Consider the following 19,334-nt stretch of genomic DNA (forward strand, 5'->3'; position numbering starts at 1 on the left):
TCGTTTTTTTTTTTTTTTTTTTTTTGATATGGCAACAAAATTGGACGATATCGCCTAATGGGCCTGCTTATTCTTTCTGATCAGGTATCGACGATTTTTCAGTTTCGGGTCATCGACTACGGCATGGAGAACTGCTCTATAACGGTCGCGATACCAGCTCTCACGTCTTCGTCCATCAAGTCCTTCTCTCCGTCCTCCGCTACGTCCGGCTCATCCTCCTCACCCAACGTGCACCTCGAGATTTACAGTCTCGATACCACCTCCAAGCTCGACCTCAGCACACTCTCCTGGAAAACAAAACCTGCTCGCTCAACACATCTCGGAACACTCGTTGCCACGCCGGGTACTACGGCAGAGTTAAGTTCGGCATTTATATGTAAGAGAGGGACGTACGTTACGGTTGAGGTGACATGCCCGGATGAGGACAAAGATTGTACGGTGGAGGTGGTAAACGATGCACCGGAGGCTGTCGGTGAGATATTTTTGATTCTACTCCTAGTGACCTTTACGCTCACTAATGTCATGATCTGGCTTCCAGGATTGTACATGAAGCAATACCAGACGTTGTGAACCATGCTTCGCACAACTGGTCTCCGGTAGTCTGCACGCCGAAGTGGCACCCCATTATAGTATGGTGCCTCTGTATGGTGCCTCTGTATGGCGAATGTCTTTCTTTGGATTCACTCTGAATTGGGATCTGTAAGGACTGTGGGTATAGTTTCGAATCCGAAAAGTGTCAAGCAATGTATAATGATGTTTGTGTTCATCGAGAAACGAATGCAGATACGTATAAAACTAACACAAAGGGAAGGAGTGATGAGTTTGACGAGACCGACATTGAAATATAACTAAACTCCCCAAAATAAAAAATCATACAACCATCCTGACAACGGCGAGCATCCGAAAACGCAGATCTCACCCGTTCACCAAGTCTCACCCAGATTCGTCTTATCTCTACGCCATATTCGCCGACCCACCCCCCGAGCGCGACGCAGAATAATCCGACTTCTCCTCCATGTCCTTCTCATCCCCTTCAGTCCCCAGACTCCTCTCCGATCTCTTTGACTTCGCCACAGTCCCGCTATCCACCGCTGTCGTCCCCCTCCCATCGCTTCCCACATCCCCCGACCACGTACTTGTCGGATCCGTGGTCTGCGTCTGCCCACCACTTATTGCCCAGGAAATCCCCGTACCGGTTTCCACTGTCTCGCGCTGACTGCGTCGCATGGGGTTCCTAAGCCGTGATCGTGGTGGCTGGACGTGTGACTCGTCGTCGGGATGCGCGAAGGACATGGTCGTGGTGAATTGGGCGGCGGTGCCTCTTGTCCAGCCTTGACCCATTGCGATACGGAGGATGATCATTTGCGGGGAGATAGCCTTAAGACGTCATATTGTTAGTTCGTCCATGTCAGAGAATCGCCCGCTTCCATCAAAGAAGCTATAGAGGATGTAAAACGGAAGATGAACGCACCGTGAAATTCCCCCAAATAAAGCCCCATGCCAAATCCGTCGGATCATCCAATGCATACGTGACCAAGAACCCGATCCCAAGCACAGTGAACGGCAATGCGCTCTCCACCAAAATCGCCATCAAACCCGTATACGTCTTTCCCATATCCGCCGCCAAACCTGGCGCCACGAGCACCTGCTTCCTCATCGTGTACAAACGGAAACATATGAGAGACGTGAGGATGACGTTGAGGGAAACGGTGAGCGCGATCCATGGGACACCGAAACCTGCGACGAAGGAGTCGAGGAGGAAGTTCCCTGGGAGTGCGGATTCGACGACGGTGAGGATATTGAAGACTGTGGCTGCGAGCCAGAGCAGGAAGGGGACGGCGATTATCCAGAGGCGACATTCCCAGATCATGTAGGCTCTGTAAAGCTATTCGTGGCAATACGGGCCAAAGTCAGATCAAATCGCAGGCCAGCATCAAGCTTCTACGCACCAACAATGCATCGGCCAAACAGTTGCCTGCGGAATCTGCTGCGCTACCGAGTGTGTTGAACCAGATGGTGGTATGGTCGACGAAATAGGTGAAAGGGCCTCCTGGATAGTCTCTGTGTTCGATCCACATCATCTGTCCGATGAGAACATCGCAGCCCATAGCGAATGAGAGGAGGATGAGAAGAACACCGCCATAGATGATGTAGAACTTTCGGCGTCGTCGTTGTGTAGGTGGTAACTTCCAGATGAGATAGCAAGAGTAGAAATAGAGGGTACATTCGACGCCTTAGATGAGACGATAGGTTATTGAAGACGTCTTTCAACTGTCGGTAAATAGAGGGAGAAACTGACCATAGAGAATGAGGCTGAGGCTGTTCCCAAACCAGATCGAGCGTTCGAAAGGCAGCTCGATCGGTCCAATACCAGTACCAGAAGAGTCAGACATGGCAAGCGGCGAGAACTATGGTACAGGACGTCCAGAGCAGCCAGCAGCGACGATCCACCTGAGCGCAAGGTTTATCATCCTTGAAGCGAGATAATCGCTGGTCCATAAGCAGGCTTCGAAGTACCACGCAGTCCGGGCAGCTTTGCCGTAATAGTGATCCGAGGATCATTCAAAAAGGTCAAGGGACAGTTATCAAAAGGCAGCTGCATGGACACAACTCGCGCTGTGGGAAAATGAAGCGAGGGTTCGGTGAGTGCACAGTGCGAGGTCTGCCTCGGGCGGGGCTAAGTCGTGGTCCAAGCGACCCTGAAGTATGTAGATCGAATCATCCATACTTTCGGAGTTTTTTCCGCTAGCGCCTTGAACATATTGCTGGGAAGAAGCCAAGAAGGAGGCGCTGCAAGGCGTGGTATTCGTTCTTTAGGTGCATTGCTTGCAGTGGGCCCGTTTGATATGCACAGATCGCTTGCTTGTATAGAGGCTTGTTGCAGGCAGTCGACTAGTATGGCCACGATGAAAGGCAATTCTGTTGCGGTGTTATTCCCTCTGCTGAGTATTGTGTCCATCGTATGGACGTACTATCTGTTTATTCTCGCTCAGAACATCCACGAGTTCGTGCCTAAAGTCCCAGTACGACCAAGAGAATACAGTCAGTACCATTGTCTGTGTCCGTCCATCTCGATATTTTGTTCAACGGAGACGAACACACAGCCTATGCATACGAAGACTTCCCCGAAAGCCTCCCCCTTGAACTCACACAACCCGTCGAACTCCTCACCTCCGAAACACGCCACTATTCCCTGACCCGCGATACTGTCTCCAACAACGAGTGGTTCTACACCTCTCCGCACGAGCAAGGCGCGGTTCGCATCGGTCCACAGAACCGGACATTCTTCATCACTATGTTTCACGAGATGCACTGTCTGCGTTACTTCCGCAACATCCTCACGGACCGCACGGATGCGGACTGGCCGCACGTCCAGCACTGTTTCAACATGCTGAGGCAATGGACGCTGTGCGCACCAGATTTGACGTTGGAGAGTGGGGATTTTATGCAGAGGGATTTCGAGACGGAGAGGGTGGGGGAGAGGCACGTGTGCAGGGACTGGGAGGCGATATATGATTGGGAGACAGGAGAGTGGGCCCATTGGTACAAGTATCTGAAGACGCACAATATTACAGGCAAGTCGCTCCGATTGACTTATCCTTTATGAAGCTTTTGTTCATGACTACTCGTGTATTTAGGACCAGACTTGCAGATCCAAGCACACAAGTCGGTTGGTATCAATGGCGCATGAGCCTGAGACCGCCTCAAGTTTCAGTGTACAAATGGTGTCGTGTACGAAGATATTGATGCAGTCGAGTGATGAGTCGGAAATACTCTGTAATGTTCATCCAGAGCGTAATGCCCAAACGGGAGACGTGTTCATGGTGGTCGTGAAGAGAGAAATGTCAAGGAAATTCTGGAAAAATGAGGCCAAAAAGATCGTGTGGCACCAAGTGGGCCTGGGAAACTGGGCCACGCAGGGCCACGCTTGAAGCTCCTTTTGACTTTCGCTCTCACTGCACTCCCGTCTAACCCCAATTGTCAAATGTTTACCACAACACAATGCTTAGATATCGATGAAAGAAGAAATTTCCATCTAGACGATGGTCGGAAGATCTGGACGCTTGGGGCTTGAGATGCGAACGCGAACACGCCGGTCCTCCATACTCCCCGTCCGAGTCCCGAGAAGATTCAGCGTCATGCCCCGAATGTACCGCTCAGGTTCTGCTTCTGGACATTCTCTTCCATCTGATGGCCTTCAGGAAAAACATGGTGCTTTGCATATCTCAGGCTCAGGCGCACGCATCATGATCACATCCGAGAACAGCTTGGATCTTTATCGGCCCCTACCTATGAGCGTCTTCGTAACTGGGCCTCTACCGTGAACGCTTCCAATTACGAGTGACCTAGTTATGTCTCACATTATTGTGCGTCAACTTGTCAACCCTACAGGCAAGTAAATGCAAGCATTGTTGCTAGTTCTAGAGCCTGAGCTTCTGTCGAGCAGATGCCCAGCTCGAGGAAGCAGTCCAAGTATGCACTCGCTCTTTCCACGACAGTTCGTCCACTTCTGCTACCCTCTCAGTCTATGACTCTCTTATTGACATATGTACCTCGTAGTAATCCTCACTCGAATCACTTGTGGAACCGACACCGAGCTTGCATCCCTCCAATGGCGCGGTCTCCTCCGCGCAGGCCTCTACAGTGGTGAAGTCTATGTTGCGAGCGATAGCTCGGTCGAGGCTGGAGAGGACAGGATAATGTCCGTGGCGATATGGTGGGGTCCTGGAAAGATAGCTATGGGCACGTACGTTCACTTTTCTGTGGAGTCTCTTCACTCCGGACGGGCTTTGGAATAGGGGTCTGAGAGGTATGCGGGATGTTGATGCGATTTGCCATACGTAGGAGCGAAGACAAGGCGCTTGGATGGAACGAGTTCTGGGAGAAGCTGACCCCAGAAACGCGGGAATGGTATGCGAACGTTGTGCGTAGCCTTTCGCCTCCTCCATCGTTATTTCCTAGATACGTTGAAGTAACATACTGTGTTTATGTATACCCAGTACGGCGCTAAGGCTAAAGAGTCCATGATGACGGCCATGCCTGTCCAGGTATCTCTTCTTCCATTCACGCCCACCATTTCACTTCATCCTTGACTCACTATCACGAAACGCAACTCCACTGTGATCCGCAGACGCAAATAGATTGTCACTGGGCCCGCGTCCTCGCCACCGATCCTGCGTATCAACGCCGAGGCCTCTGTACCGCCATCATCGAGCAAGTAGCAGCGAAGGCGAAAGCGAAGGGGGAGATCTTGGGGTTGGCGACTGTAAATGAAGAGAATGTAAATCCTCCTGATATTCTTCGTTGATCCCTCCAGCACCAGCCTCATTTTCCCTTTCCTTCGGTCACATCCATTCCATATGCTACGTATCCTGAATGAACGTTGAATACTGACTAGCGAACTTCTTTGTCGATGGACGGAACAGGCGGCATATTATCGCGGTGTAGGTTTCAGGGAGACGGGAAGGATAGATGTACCGTCCAGCGAGGGAGTTTTTCCGATCATTTGGATGTTGCGAGACTGACCGAAGTGGGTTGTGCGGGAGGATGAGACGGTACTAGAAGTGGGACGATTTAGGATTGTAGAAAAATAAAATTGTACGCCCGATCATCATGGGAGGATGGATTCATACATATAGTAGAACAGATCAACGTAAATACTGCATATACAGACACACGAGCCGCGGTATACTGGAACGAAGCTAAATTAATCGTGAAGGCCGTAATTCACCAAACCAATACCACATACATACAGAGCCGTCAAACGCAGCAATAATCGCATTCGTTACGGAGACTATCATAGCTCTGGGAGCGCGATCCTGAAAATTAGCACACTTCGTATTCAGAGTTCAGGATCAGGACGTGTCCCCAACTTCAATACCACCCTGGGCAATTTCTTCTCTGCGCTGACACTGGTAGGGATTGACGTAGCCAGCTCCTTGTCACCCTCACCTTTAACCTCTACGACACTCTCGATTTTCACCTCCGGCACCACACCCCCATCGACATCAACCTCGGAATCCTCACTGGTACTGAAGCTCGACCCCGTACTCTCACTCATACTCACTACCCGCACCTCCTTGACATCCTTTCTTTTACCTCTCGGACCACCAGCGCTCTTGATCCCTTTTGGAGATTGTCCCGGCGACTTCAACTTCGAACCCATCGGATTTGGCGACCTAGTCCTTAGTGTCCTGGTACTTGGCGGGACTAACGGTGCTTTGTTCGCACTACTAGACGGGTAGTTGGACGCGGGATCGAAGAGTTCGAGGAGGGCAGCTGTACGGTTGTACCAAGGACTATTGTTCAGGGCAGAAGAAGAGGCTGCTTTGCCGGTGGAAGAGCGAGGAGCACGTCGGGAGGGCTTCTTGGTGAGTTTGTCGAGCTGGTGAGAAGGTGAGCATGGTTCAGTGCCGAGCTCGACACGGAAGAAAAAAAAAAAGGGGTAGAAAGAAAGCGAAGGGATGCTAATAAAAACCAACCATTAACACATTATCCTTACTCCACCATCTCTCTCTCGATCTCGTCTTCTCCTCCACCGACTCACCCTCTTTCTCAGAATCAACTAACCCTACGATATGGGCCATCCCGCCACTCAACAACGCCCTGCCGCTGTACCCTCCCTCAAGCACGCTGATGAGTCTGCCTTTGGCGTATTGAGAGGCGAATGCACAGGCATCGAGGGTGAATCGGTGGAAGAAGGAAGTGGGGACTTTACGAGCGTGGCGGGACATTGAGGGATATTCGTGTTCAGAGGCGTCGAAGCCGCAACTATAGTAATGTCTTAGTCAAACTGCGGGTCAAGCAAGGGAGGAGTAGGGAGTAGGAGGGACAGTACCTGATGAACACGAGAACATCGTCACTCCCTTCCCCCGTAGTTTCGACGAACTCTCTGGCTTTTGTCAATAGCCGGCTATAAGCGCCTTTATACAACACGTCAAAGAACTGCGTCTCAGACTCGTAAGGCTCGAGGTGGACATTTTCAATGTATTGTCCGTGAGGACCGTGAATGGAAACGGAGGCTGCTTGCACGAGATGTGGTTTGCCGTCCTGGAGTCAAAGCACTCCGGTCAGATCATATTACCACGATCAAGACGTCTGAGAAAATATGAAGATATTACCTCGCAGGGATAGGAAAGTATGTCGTGGACGGATCCATAGAAGATCTGGGCGCCGGGAGGTGGTGGTGGCGGAGCGCCCAGTCCTGCTGCTTCGGTTTCGATCTTAGAGCGATAGGTTTCTTCGTTGATCTGCCAGGCAATCGATTGGGTGCCGTTCCCTGTCAAAGGATGTAGTAGATCAAAGGTGAGATGATACGATGACTGTCATGTTCCGTCAAAGGACGGTATGAAGGAGGTGCATACCATGGTGCAGGTCGATATCGAAAATGAGGATGCGCTTGATGTTATGTTTGAGGTGGGCTACAAGGTGATAATCGAGCAGCACCGAATAAGCGTCCATCGATCTCTATCCCAGACGGGAAATGAAAGTATTGAATTACCATGAGCAGCCCCGACAGCTACATTGTTCACGAAACAAAACCCGGAAGGCGTGTCTTCCCCGCAATGATGCCCAGGAGGTCGAATCGTAACAAAGGCTCTCTTCGTAGGATTGTCGTCACGTATTACAGTATCGACAGCTTCGCAAACTGTCCCAAGGGCACCTTGCATTGCGTCCAGAGATTGCGGGCACACTGTTTCAAACACAAGGTACGTCATGAATTAGTGCTGCCGCATTCTCAGAGGTTATGTGAATAGTGAGATCATACGGTACAAATCGCCTTGAGACCACTCGTCCGGAATCTCACTCTGTCCTTGCTTGATCTTTTCTGCACTGTCTCTGGCCAGATCTCGAAGTTTCTCGAGATAGACGTCACCTTCTATATCACCATGAACGTACTTGACAGCTGCGTTATTGAGGATATCAACCTTGGCCGAGGATCGAAAAATGCGGAGTGGTGGAGGTGTGTCAGAGTTCGAGGAAAGGAGAAGTTCCTCAGAGACTGTGGATGGGCTTGAGATCGAGGATGAAGCAATGTTGAGATCTCCCAGGGCCGCGGCGAGATCGTCAGCAGAGTCCGTGGACAAGTTCGTACTGACAGCAGAAACTGTGGACGCAGTGGAACCGCTGGTAGTCAACACGTTTGGCTTCTCCACCGACGATGGTGAGCTCGAAACCATGTTGTGCTCATCCTCAAGCCGCGCGACAGCAGCTGCGATACCCAACTTGACGGCTCGAAGCCGTTCTGGGAGCTCGACAATATTAGAAGTATCCCTAGAGCGAATATAACGGTGCTGCAAGCATGCATCTTGGAGGAAGACTGCAGTGGCTGGCCCTCCGATTCGCGGTTGGGAGATAGGCCCGGAAGTGGACGGTGTCTCCATGTTGTGGTGAGCGGGATCTACACTAGGAACGAATTTGTCATGCAGAGTTCAAGGGTGAGAAAAAGGGCCAGGATGGATAGCCTACCTTAAGTTTATATTTGTAGGCAAGATTATAAGGGCACCTATTATATATCTTGATGAAGAGGCAGTGGTGTATGATGGTCAGGAGCAACTTGGTTCGGACAAAGACAATCAGGGGCCTCAAACCCTTGTCACGCCAAAACGCGTTACTGGTGGTGTCAGTCACACAGAGTCACACGTGATGTTTGGTGACGAGTCGCGTCATGCTTGAGCGCGCCGCGTCACAAACACTCACTTTCGTTCCCCCACAGTCAACGATGGGTATCAAAGGCCTTACCGCTCTTCTTCTAGAGAACGCACCAAACTCCATCAAAGTATGTCTCATTCTTTGCTTTTGACTGACCTGAAGATACCTGGACTAAGGGTGAAAATAATAGGAACATGACATAAAGACACTCTTCGGTCGAAAAGTGGCCATCGACGCGTCCATGTCAATATATCAGTTTCTTATTGCTGTCCGACAGAAGGACGGCGAGATGCTGACGAACGATGCCGGAGAGACGACTAGGTGCGTAGCTACTTTCTCAGCTCTTTGCATCGATGACCGATGCACCAGAACGTTCCGATACACAGTCATCTCATGGGATTCTTCTATCGAACGATACGAATCGTCGAGAACGGTATCAAACCTGCATATGTGTTTGATGGGAAGCCTCCAGATCTGAAGGCCGGTGTGGTGCGTACATTCCAACTTTCTCAGATGAAGTTTATACCAACCAATCTGGACTATAGCTCGCGAAGCGTTTCGAGAAGCGTGAAGAGGCCAAGGAGGAGGGAGAGGAGGCTAAAGAGACAGGTGCGTCACTTATTTAGTCTTTTACTAATACATGTGTCTTGTACTGATGCGTTGTCTGTATTGTGGCGTTCGTATAGGTACGGCGGAGGACGTCGACCGCTTCTCTCGTCGGACAGTTCGTGTCACTCGTGAGCATAACGCAGAGTGTCAGAGGTTGTTGAGATTGATGGGGATTCCTGTTGTCGTTGTGCGTCCGCCTACTTCGACCATAGTTATATATAGAGCTAACAATAGGTGCTGCCCGTTTTCTGTTACCGCAGGCTCCATCAGAAGCGGAGGCGCAGTGTGCAGAGCTTGCACGAGGAGGGAAGGTGCGTTTCGTCTGTCTCATTCATCTCCCTTTTCTCGTACACTTCGCACAGTCCAGCAAGCACGGCTCGCCAGCTTTGAGCCAAACCTACCGCATATCGTTGCACGCACCTCCGAATATTACGCTTTAGTTCATAGGTTCCAGTCATTGACGTCACCTTCGTGTCTCGCTGTCTAGGTATACGCAGCTGGTTCTGAAGACATGGACACTCTCACCTTCAGTGCACCTACCCTTTTCCGCCATCTAACCTTCTCCGAAGCCAAAAAGGCGCCTATCACCGAAGTCACGCTCTCGAAGGCATTAGAGGGATTGGGGATGAAGATGCCGCAGGTGCGATCATTTCTTTTTCCTTTGAGCTTATAGTTGTCCACCCCCTTCCTCTCCCATGTTGTCTGGATTTGAGCTGACTATAATTAATCTCTTAATCTCTGTGCTATTGTGGCGACAGTTCATCGATCTCTGTATTCTCCTCGGCTGTGACTATCTCGAGCCCATCAAAGGTGTAGGGCCGAAAACGGCTCTCAAACTCATCAGGGAACACGGTGGGTTGAAAGAGGTCTTAGAGCACTTGAAAGAGAAGTACGTCCCAACCTGACAATGTTTCCTACCCTTTTCTTCTGTCACTTCCTCCGTCACACCTTTGCATCATCTACCACGCCCATCTCCGACCCATTGCTTGCCAGACCAATTGACTTCGATTTACGTTCCGTGGAATAGACAAGCAGAAAAGGAAGCCAAAGACGCAAAGTCGGAACCTAAATCTTCAACATCAAAATCAAAAACGAAAAAGTCGGTATCGAAAAGCGCATCAAAACCGAAAATCGACATCGAATCGGAGGACGAGGACGAGGACATTACGCCTCCGCCTGCTACCTCCGACGTTGACCTAGCTGACGACGCTGACTTCAAAGCCGACGCTGATTCGGACGACGACGAGCAGCCGAAGCCGGCGAAGTCAAAGTCAAAGTCCAAGACGAAAGCTAAGAAGAAGGCGGTCGTAGACGAGGACGAAGACTCGGATGCAGATGTGAAAGAGGGGGCTGAGAAAGATGGTAAGGAGGCGGAGGCTGAGGTTGAGGAGGAGCAAGAGGAGAAGAAACCGAAGAAGGCAGCGAGTGCACGCAGACAGGGAGGTGTGCAGATTCCTGAGTTTTGGCCTTGGGAAGAGGCGAAGAAGGTGTTCCAGAAGCCAGATGTGATACCCGCGGATGAGGTCGAGGTACGTCTTTCATCTCGGTCCTCGTTCAAACTAGTATTAACCGTAGAGCTTGCTGACGTCGGTCATCAATTTTTTTTTTCAATGATAGCTGGATTGGAAAGCTCCGGACGTGGACGGGCTGGTCCAATTTCTCGTGGTGGAGAAGGGATTCAAGTAAGCCTATGCAGTCTCTCCTGCTCGTCTCAGAGAGTGATGCTGAGACGTATGTCCTTCCTACAGCGAAGACCGCGTACGCAAGGGTGCTGAGAAACTCTCAAAATTCCTCAATGCGAAACAACAGGGCCGTTTAGACGGGTTTTTCACGGTGCAGCCTAAAGCAAAGGAATCTCCAGCACCGAAGGGGAAAGGTGCCGCAAAGGGCAAGGATGCGAAGGGTGGCAAGAGGAAGGTGAGCTCTCTTTCAAATCATCTGTCCCTAACTACACCCTTACTGACTGAATTGTAGAACGATGCTAAAGAGAGTGGGACGAGTAAGAAGGCAAAGACGAAGAAGTAATGGATGTTCGTGTCGAGCCATCCATTAGTTGGTTCATTCGTTGTCTAGGGCCTCGTTTTCTTGTTTTGCTTTGCTTTTTTGTTTCTCCTGATTCTCTGATGTACGTAAGTTTGGTATTACATTGTACTCTTATCATTTCCAGACCCTCCTGCCTCACTTGGGCTCCTCCGATGGCCCTCAACCATGGGACAGAGCGAATACAGATTCGAAGACCCCGCAAAGCGCAAGGTGTCTGCCTGCCACTCCCCGGCCGACGTTTCAAGGTTGCATGTTCTTGTCTTTCGTACATGCAATTCACATCAACCCGCGAGGCGAAGTTCGGAAAACGGAATGTTTCATGGTACATCTTGTGAATCGCGTACTGATGGTTGGATTTCTATCAGAGCACCTGCAAATTTACTGCTGCTGGAGTACACAAAGACACAGATAGTCGAGGATGACGACCGCCACGCTCGGCTGCGCCACAAGACCAAAAACCGGCATTCTCCATAATTGCCCGGAGCACGTGTAAGCCACGCGAGGCCGCGCCCGTCTTTGGACCTCCGAGACGCCGAGAATCTCCTGCCCCTCCTTGAATCTCTCCCTCTTCAAGCTTTCTGTTGACTATCCATGAACCCGGTATACTCGCTTTTTATACATATGGCCTCAATAAGTCTTGAACCTAGCTGAGGTCGCTATTATACATGCCGCTGTGGCACGACCGGGTGGCCCCCTCAGTGACAGGACCTGTCAAACAGTCTGTCTCGGTCTGGGAGCTTTCGCGATGGCATTTCAACCCAGTGAAATGATCGATGCTGTCTCGCCCGCTCCGAAAAGCTATGTCGTCATCTTGTCTTGTCCAAAGTTTGTATATCTCTCCGCATTTCCTCCTACGCCCGCCTTCTTCATCCTCACCACACTCGGCAGCGAGCAACTATCTCAAACATGTCTACCGAATACAGCTCAAGTTCGGCCAACGCTTCTGGAGCAGATGTGTACAAGCAACCTGCTTCTGCGACTCCTCCTCTCAAAACTAGCTCTTCTATCATAGTCACGAAAAGAGACGATCGCGGGTTGCTCATGCATCTTCTCATGCTCCTTCTTCGTCCAATTAGTCGCTTTCTTTTGCGACCCTCCAGTCTTCAACCTCCGGGCTCAACGCGTCTCAAACCTCCACGCTCGGTCAGGCGGAAATGTACCGTCACAGAACGCCAAGTCGACGACATCTGGATATACGATCTCACCACGCGCGCCACACACGCCACGAAGGAGGAAGCCAGCAAGGGGAAAGAGGTGTGCAGGAAGGGAAGAATTTATTATTTCAATGGAGGGGCATACCAGATGCTCCCTTCCTCCGAACACTGGTCGCTCGCTCTCCACATGGCCACCCACATCCCGAGGACGACCGTCAGCGTCGTCAGCTACCCCCTCGCACCCAACTCGACCGCACCCATATCCTTTCCCATGCTCGTCAAACTCTACCACACCCTGATGAGAGAAGCAGACGAAGCAGGTGAGACCGTCACATTCGCAGGCGACTCAGCCGGCGGAAACTTTGCCATCTCCGTACCTCTCTACGCTCTTTCCAATCCAGTACAACCAAGCCCGCTCCCTTCTCCAGTACACGAGCCCGGATCAGATTCGTCAGATTCCACGCATCCACCCCCGCCTCCGCCTCCGGGCAACCGCATCCTCGCGCCGAAGAATATCCTTCTCATATGTCCCTCAGTCGACATGCGCCACGTTAATCCGCACCCTGAGTCGGCGACGGCTCGTCTGGACCCGATGCTCTCGACGAAGGTTTTAGAGCACACTGCGAGGACGTATGTCGGTGAATGGGACCTGAGCGATCCTAGGGTGTCTCCTCTGTTGGCCGATTTAGAGCCGCTTGCCAAGTTCGGGGTTGAGGTGCATGGATGTACCGCGGGGTACGTCTTTTTCTTCGCCTACACCATCTCAAGTCTCTCTGCACCACGGTCCAATATTAATCCTTTTCTATTGATTGTATAGGTATGATAATCTGGGACCAGACGGGATCCTTCTACGAGAAAAACTTGAGAAGGCAGGTGTGCGTGGCGAGTGGCTCGAGTGGGACAAGATGATGCATTGTTGGGTCCTCGCTGCGAAATTTGGTATCATTCCTGAGGCGAGGCAGGGCGTCGAGTGGATTGTAGACCTTTTGAAGCGCAAGGCTTGAGACTAAATCTTCTTCTACTGCATCCATCTCCGGTTCCCTCATTGCATTTTCATATTATTGGGTTCTCTCACCGTTGGATTCAACGAAAGCCACGAACACCGCAATAGAGCTTACATACGAGTACCACCTTTCCTTCACCTCACGCAAACGAGCTACCTTTGTATCTACTACTATCGACAGTTACACTGTATTAAATAGGCCTTCCATCGATATCGCTTTGTATGGACGATTTACTTTCGTATGCGTTTGTTTTCTAGAACTGGCTAAGGCAAACAATCTAATGGTGCAGTCGCATCTTGTAGTCTTCTCCACCGTCTGCGTTCGGAGGGAAGAAGGAGGGAAGAAACTTTTGTGGTTGTGCCAGGAGAGTCGAGACCAAGCCAAAGAAACGATCACGAGGCTCGTCAGAGTTGTCTTTACAGTGTAGGCCCACTCCTTGATCCGCCACTTTGAAGAAATTCATTTTCTGGCTCCCCTTCCCATATTCATCAAATCTGTTAGCTTAGGGGTTGAGAACATTCATAAAGGTACTCAGAATAAAATACACGCAGTGCCTAAAGTGAGTGTGCATTATCGGGAGACCAAGATGTGGTGTGGCACCCGAGCGCCACAAAATATGGGTCCTTGATCCAACCCCGCACTGCACGATTCCCCCTCATAAAAATAATACATGCTCATTAATAACCTCGATATAACCTTAAATGCACTATATTCACAGTTTTTAAGAGTGACATTGAGGCTGGAGGAGCTGTAGGCGGCAGATTTGCAGTGGATCAAGGACCGGGGTTGGATCAAGGAGTGGGCCTACACTGTATCAGATAAGATTATAGTCGGCCTTGACACGACCCCGCCTGACTCCGCAAAGCTGATGCAGGTTTGATGCAGGTGCTTTGTTCGACTCACCTGTTTTCGCATATCAACTACCGGTTATGATGCTCTTACCCCCGGCCCCTTTACTCCTAAAGGCTTCACCACTCTTCTCTTCTGTCGTCCTCGATAGGCTTTTGACTGCTTTTTCGAACTCATAGTGAAACTTTCTGCTTCTTTCTGGATGTCGTCCTTTCGGAAGGCCATTGCTGTCGAACACTCTGGTAGGAGAACCATCGAGGGAGAAGAGGTATACGTCGGAAACGCAGATCCTTTGTGGACAGTCTCTGCGTATGTCATACAATTTTGCATTCAAGGCGCACACGTCTGATATTGTTATGTTATGGCTTTTTGAACCTGCAGAGTCCCACACGGCGGTGAGTTTCCCAGGCGTCGATACCTAACATTGACTATATATATTTCGAGACTGATACCAGCTTTGATCGCTTTGAAACAAGGATATGTTCTTGCCCTGATAGTGGAGGCATGTCTACATCACCAGAAGTCTACCCGGCATCCTGATCCGTTTCATCTCACGGCACACTTTCTACGTGCAACATCGGTTGGACCATTCGAAGTGCGCATCCACACTATTCGATCAGGGAGAGGAATGTCGAATGTTCATGCGGACCTCGTGCAAGATGTATGTCTTCCTCATCCAAACGATATCATCAGAGCCTCGTACTACGATTCTGACCAGCATCATGTCTGCGCTATCTGTTCAAATTCCTTCATGTGCTTTTCTGTGCATACTACCAACCGCTCATCGCTGCAATGAATTGATTGGATCACAATAGGAGCAAGTTCGCGTCACGATGCACGCCATCTTCGGATCTCTTTCTTCTTCGACTACGAATGACGCCACCGCCACAGACTCTCACGCTTTAGGCACCTCAAATACAGTGAAATCGCTCACACTTGTACCACCACACCCTCTCGCCCGTGTTACACCCTTCGAGACGCACCCGTCAACACTAGGCACAACCCCTTTGAGAAGTAGGCTGAACTTCAGAAATCAACTCTCCGGCGCATCTCTTCCTGACGTCCTTCGTCAAACTGCTGGACCTGTTGAGACCGGCAGATGGTACACTTTCAATGACCCACACGACCATCTTTCACCTAGCGCTATAGCCTTTTTCGCCGACCTCTTTGGATCAAACCTGGTTGGCAAAGCTTTTCCTGACCTTCCTACGAGTTGGTTCCCAACCGTCACGCTATCCATCCAATTCTACGCCCCTGTACCTCGCATCACGGACACATCCGCTCTCAGCCCAAGTTCGGATAGGAGTGTTGGTGTATGGTCGAGCGGAAGATTCGTTCAGGATCCCCAGGGACGGCATGATGTCTATGTCGAGGTATGGACGGCGCCAGGAGACATTGGGGCCGCGGTGGGACCAGATGGCACCATCCACAAAGGAGCAGTCAAGGAAGGATGGAGGCAGGAGCAGAGATGTTTGGCGATTGCCCACCAGATGGCCTTGGTGCTCCCTATGGAGGTAAACACGAGGAAGGGGAACAAAGGAGCGAGTAAACTATGAAGCAAGGTCGAGAAGGACGTTAAGTTTGTTTGGGATCATCTTGTGATCCTTGATACGCTTTTCTAGGTGAGACATAGAATATGCTATCTTTCCTCGCAGGCTCATTGGTTGTTTTTCTAGAACTGTAATAGATACATCTCTAAATATGTGCAAACGCCGTTCGTCTCTCACACTGAACACCTAGCGTGTTGCGCCTTTGCGTCTGGTGATGCAAGATGCCAACTCTCTTGGACGGTTAGGTTGATCTTGCCGGGGTACCGAACATATTCTTCTCTTGAACTTTATCTATACATACACTCATGGCGGTTGAGAAGCTCCTTTTCGACAAAACCAGTCAGCACTTCACGATGACGTGGGGCTATCGCCTACATATAACAAGCAATCACTTTTCCAGTATGTCCATCGCATCTTCTTCAGGCTGCGACCTTGTATAAAGTCACTGTATTCCACTGTCATCTACCCCGCGTGTCGCACAAGCCATGACCTTAGGGATTACAGACGCCGCAGTGTGCATTCTGACTCTCATCGGCCTGCTGAGCGTCTACTACAAGCGTCGTCCTACCCATCGTGACCCTCCAGGACCCAAGCCCTATCCTCTCATCGGCAACGTTCTTGACATTCCCGATCAACACCCTTATCTCCAGTATGCGCAATGGGCTCGCGAGTACGGTCAGTCTTCCAAGAATTTATTTTCGAAAACTCGAACATATACTCATATCGAGATCGTGCAAGACTCCCCGCTCATTAAGTTACAGGTTCTAGGGACGCCGATATATGTCATCAACGATTTAGAAACTGCAGACGATCTTTTCGAGAAGCGGGCTAGTATTTATTCGAACAGGTACGCTCATGCGACTGGACCGGTTTCTCACTGTTGACTCCTGGTCGTCATATGCAGGCCGCGTATGCCTATGCTCAACGAAGCGTAAGTTCCTTTTCAATTCGCTGCCATTACTGACGCTGATTCTCAGCTCATTCAAACAGTGTGGGCATGGGCTGGAGCTTTGCCTTCTGCGAGGACATGGTCCAATGGAAAATCAGTCGTCGCGAATTTGTCCTGCAGTTCCGTCCAGCTATCACTCGGGAGTACAGGCCTCAGATTCTCACTGTCGTCCACGAGCTCCTTCGAAAGCTCGTCGTCACGCCTGACGACTACGTCAAGCATATTCGCCTGTATGTCTGCCGTCCCACGATTTATCTTGACGAAGATTATTGATACAAGTCGTTTTCCGTTGCTGTATTAACATGCGTCACGGTAGGATGATGGGCACCTTGATTATGGACATCGGGTATGGGATCAAGGTCAAATCCGCAGACGACAAATATATCAAAATTGCAGAGAAGACGCAAGAAAGCATGGACCCCGCCACAGACAAAAACATCGTGGATATCTTTCCTTGGAGTACGTACTTCTACTCAGTCAAGGCGCGCTTGCTTACCTCGATGTGCGGCTACTACCTAGTCCAACATGTGCCAAGCTGGCTACCAGGTTTGTCTCAATGTTGTGACGTTTTATCGACACTCTATTAACCGACGGAGTCTTCACTAGGTATGGGATGGAAAAAACAGATAGATGCCTCCAAGATTACGGCGCTTGCAATGTGTGACGTCCCGTACAAGCACGTCCTACAGCAAATGGTAAGTCTCCGATGACCTTCAAAGGATCATAAATGAATGCCTCCGCCTTGCTATTCTCTTAGAAATCGGGTTCAGCCACACCCTCTCTGACCACCAAACTCATCGATCGGTTTGAGGAGAGAAGTGACATGGACAGCGACACAAAGGAATACTATGTAAAGAGCATTTCGGCGTCATTATATAATGGTCAGCAAAGTCATTGGGCTTGAGTTCTCGTCACTAACATGTAGACTGCATCTCCCCAGCCGGCACGCATACTGTCAGTATCAGATAATCTCTACCGGATCATGAACATTGGGGAAAAACTGAGATCGTTTCGCACCACCTAGACCAGCGCCGCCTTCGATTTCCTCTTTTTCGTTCTCGTGGCTTTCCCCGACATCCTTAGAAAGTCACAGGAGGAAATTGACAGAGTAGTAGGCACCGACCGGCTTCCTGATTTTACGGACGAGCACAAGCTGCCCTATACAAGCGCGATAGTCAAAGAGATCCTCCGATGGGGCGCTTTCGTACCTACAGGTATACCTCACACGAACGCCGCAGATGACGTCTATAAAGGCTACTTCATACCGAAAGGATCCTTTATCGTGCCTAACGCGTGGTACGTCTTGTTGTCTTTTTCTATTTATATGTGAAATGCACATCCGCTGTTTTTTTTGTTGATCTTTGTTTTGTCGACCAGGGCAATGTTACACGATGCGAATATCTATCCGGATCCTGACGATTTCAGGCCAGAACGATTTCTCACAACTGAGGGTAGACTCGACAACAACGTGCAGGATCCAGAGGCGGTATTTGGTTTTTCTCGGAGACTATGTCCTGTGCGCGTCCCTCGTCTCCGTACATTTTGCGGTCCAGTATTTTTCTCACCAATAGCTTTACGGGTACAGGGCCGTTTTCTGGCATTTGACACCATTTTCATGGGTACTGCCTGCATAGTCGCAGCGTTCAACATCGGGAAGGAAGTTGGCCCGGATGGCAGGGAGGTTACTCCTCCACTCGAATTTACCTCCGGACTAGTCAGGTGAGTCACTGCTGGACTTCATACTCACACGCGTCACTGACAAACCATTTTTATCGTGGCTTTACTTGGCTAATCTCAGGCATCCAAAGTCTTTCAAATGCACAATCAAGCCTCGTTCTGAGAAAGCTCTTGCGCTGATTCACGCTACTTCGACCAATGAATGAGTAGAGGACGTGACCTTTCTCGATTGATCTTCTCTCGTCGCTGCAGGTAGATTCAACCCATGATTGTTTTTCATCCCATTCGTTCCATGAAGTATGAGTATGCGACTCGACGGCCCAAACTCTGGCCTCTCGTAGAATAAGTATGTATCATCATTGCGGGTACAGAACATGCGTACAGCTCCATACAACACCAGACCAGAGAAAACATCCTTCGAAAGGGCCGTAGAACATAGCCGCCCACCAATCTTGGCACAGCTGCCGACGCGGAGGGTTCGCGTTCTGTTTTACCTCCAACAGGAAGACTCTGGGCATCTACACTGCCACGCCGATACGTTCTGTGCTGTGGAGTATAGCCGTCACGAGAAAAAAATGCCGGACCCGCACAATATACGGGCAGGGGTTTTTTTTAAGGTGAGACACGCGTATGGTGCAGTCTTTCCTAGTGGGCTGATTGGTTCTTTCTCTAGAATTGCAATGGATACATCGTCCAGCTGATAACTAATGCGGTTGTTCCCCGAACTCTAACTGTCTGTGTCGTTCGTCTCTCACGCCCGGCGCCTCTCTTGTTGTGCCTGCACGTCTGGTGATACAAGCGATGACTTCCTTGGACCATTAGGTTGATCTCGTTGGTGAAATGAACA

The 19,334-nt window shown here is 50.3% G+C and overlaps 9 protein-coding genes across 9 annotated transcripts in view; 7 read left to right on the forward strand and 2 right to left on the reverse strand.

The window, feature by feature from the left end:
* Positions 1–570, forward strand: part of STEHIDRAFT_142122 (uncharacterized protein) — a gene marked incomplete at its 3' end in the record, with an annotated part of 1,610 nt that extends 1,040 nt beyond the window's left edge. The window contains exon 3 of the mRNA XM_007309235.1: positions 103–570. Within this exon, the coding sequence (XP_007309297.1) occupies positions 103–570 (468 nt within the window). The remainder of the gene's footprint in view (positions 1–102) is intronic.
* Positions 571–954: 384 nt separating this feature from the next.
* STEHIDRAFT_134472 (uncharacterized protein) lies at positions 955–2,393 on the reverse strand (the record flags this gene model as incomplete). Its single annotated transcript, XM_007309236.1, has 4 exons — positions 955–1,377; positions 1,472–1,885; positions 1,950–2,233; positions 2,300–2,393. 4 exons carry the CDS (start codon positions 2,391–2,393, stop codon positions 955–957), a joined length of 1,215 nt encoding a protein of 404 aa, XP_007309298.1.
* A 513-nt stretch (positions 2,394–2,906) lies between these two features.
* Positions 2,907–3,607, forward strand: STEHIDRAFT_161654 (uncharacterized protein; the record flags this gene model as incomplete). Its single annotated transcript, XM_007309237.1, has 2 exons — positions 2,907–3,042; positions 3,105–3,607. The coding sequence occupies 2 exons, from the start codon at positions 2,907–2,909 to the stop codon at positions 3,605–3,607; spliced, it is 639 nt and encodes a 212-aa protein (XP_007309299.1).
* Positions 3,608–4,352: 745 nt separating this feature from the next.
* STEHIDRAFT_161655 (uncharacterized protein) lies at positions 4,353–5,308 on the forward strand (the record flags this gene model as incomplete). The annotated part of the gene is made up of 6 exons (XM_007309238.1): positions 4,353–4,367; positions 4,426–4,498; positions 4,561–4,702; positions 4,846–4,924; positions 5,001–5,048; positions 5,132–5,308. 6 exons carry the CDS (start codon positions 4,353–4,355, stop codon positions 5,306–5,308), a joined length of 534 nt encoding a protein of 177 aa, XP_007309300.1.
* Positions 5,309–5,842: 534 nt separating this feature from the next.
* On the reverse strand, positions 5,843–8,384 carry STEHIDRAFT_114908 (Arginase/deacetylase; the record flags this gene model as incomplete). Its single annotated transcript, XM_007309239.1, has 7 exons — positions 5,843–6,385; positions 6,483–6,771; positions 6,839–7,050; positions 7,122–7,279; positions 7,365–7,421; positions 7,502–7,693; positions 7,769–8,384. The coding sequence occupies 7 exons, from the start codon at positions 8,382–8,384 to the stop codon at positions 5,843–5,845; spliced, it is 2,067 nt and encodes a 688-aa protein (XP_007309301.1).
* A 338-nt stretch (positions 8,385–8,722) lies between these two features.
* STEHIDRAFT_103887 (PIN domain-like protein) lies at positions 8,723–11,426 on the forward strand (the record flags this gene model as incomplete). The annotated part of the gene is made up of 12 exons (XM_007309240.1): positions 8,723–8,779; positions 8,843–8,973; positions 9,039–9,141; positions 9,198–9,261; positions 9,339–9,448; positions 9,522–9,572; positions 9,749–9,901; positions 10,020–10,150; positions 10,289–10,790; positions 10,879–10,943; positions 11,010–11,178; positions 11,236–11,426. The coding sequence occupies 12 exons, from the start codon at positions 8,723–8,725 to the stop codon at positions 11,284–11,286; spliced, it is 1,587 nt and encodes a 528-aa protein (XP_007309302.1). The 3' UTR covers positions 11,287–11,426.
* A 784-nt stretch (positions 11,427–12,210) lies between these two features.
* On the forward strand, positions 12,211–13,462 carry STEHIDRAFT_66666 (alpha/beta-hydrolase; the record flags this gene model as incomplete). The annotated part of the gene is made up of 2 exons (XM_007309119.1): positions 12,211–13,193; positions 13,276–13,462. The coding sequence occupies 2 exons, from the start codon at positions 12,211–12,213 to the stop codon at positions 13,460–13,462; spliced, it is 1,170 nt and encodes a 389-aa protein (XP_007309181.1).
* Positions 13,463–14,426: 964 nt separating this feature from the next.
* On the forward strand, positions 14,427–16,030 carry STEHIDRAFT_103894 (uncharacterized protein). Its single transcript, XM_007309241.1, has 5 exons — positions 14,427–14,620; positions 14,693–14,706; positions 14,788–14,972; positions 15,127–15,933; positions 15,988–16,030. The coding sequence occupies exons 1-4, from the start codon at positions 14,514–14,516 to the stop codon at positions 15,865–15,867; spliced, it is 1,047 nt and encodes a 348-aa protein (XP_007309303.1). The 5' UTR covers positions 14,427–14,513; the 3' UTR covers positions 15,868–15,933; positions 15,988–16,030.
* A 316-nt stretch (positions 16,031–16,346) lies between these two features.
* Positions 16,347–18,693, forward strand: STEHIDRAFT_161660 (cytochrome P450; the record flags this gene model as incomplete). Its single annotated transcript, XM_007309242.1, has 13 exons — positions 16,347–16,536; positions 16,600–16,708; positions 16,766–16,792; positions 16,852–17,040; positions 17,127–17,269; positions 17,330–17,356; positions 17,417–17,505; positions 17,568–17,691; positions 17,751–17,764; positions 17,835–18,106; positions 18,188–18,326; positions 18,396–18,529; positions 18,609–18,693. 13 exons carry the CDS (start codon positions 16,347–16,349, stop codon positions 18,691–18,693), a joined length of 1,542 nt encoding a protein of 513 aa, XP_007309304.1.
* Between the last annotated feature and the right edge of the window lie 641 nt (positions 18,694–19,334).

This window comes from Stereum hirsutum, assembly GCF_000264905.1.
Source record: "Stereum hirsutum FP-91666 SS1 unplaced genomic scaffold STEHIscaffold_17, whole genome shotgun sequence".
Lineage (NCBI taxonomy): Eukaryota > Fungi > Basidiomycota > Agaricomycetes > Russulales > Stereaceae > Stereum > Stereum hirsutum.

Coding starts and splice junctions, on each gene's coding strand:
- STEHIDRAFT_103894 (XM_007309241.1), top strand. CDS start 14,514: ATGTCGTCCTTTCGGAAGGCCATTGCTGTCGAACACTCTGGTAGGAGA. Junction 14,973..15,126: donor ATGCGGACCTCGTGCAAGAT/GTATGTCTTCCT, acceptor GGATCACAATAG/GAGCAAGTTCGCGTCACGAT.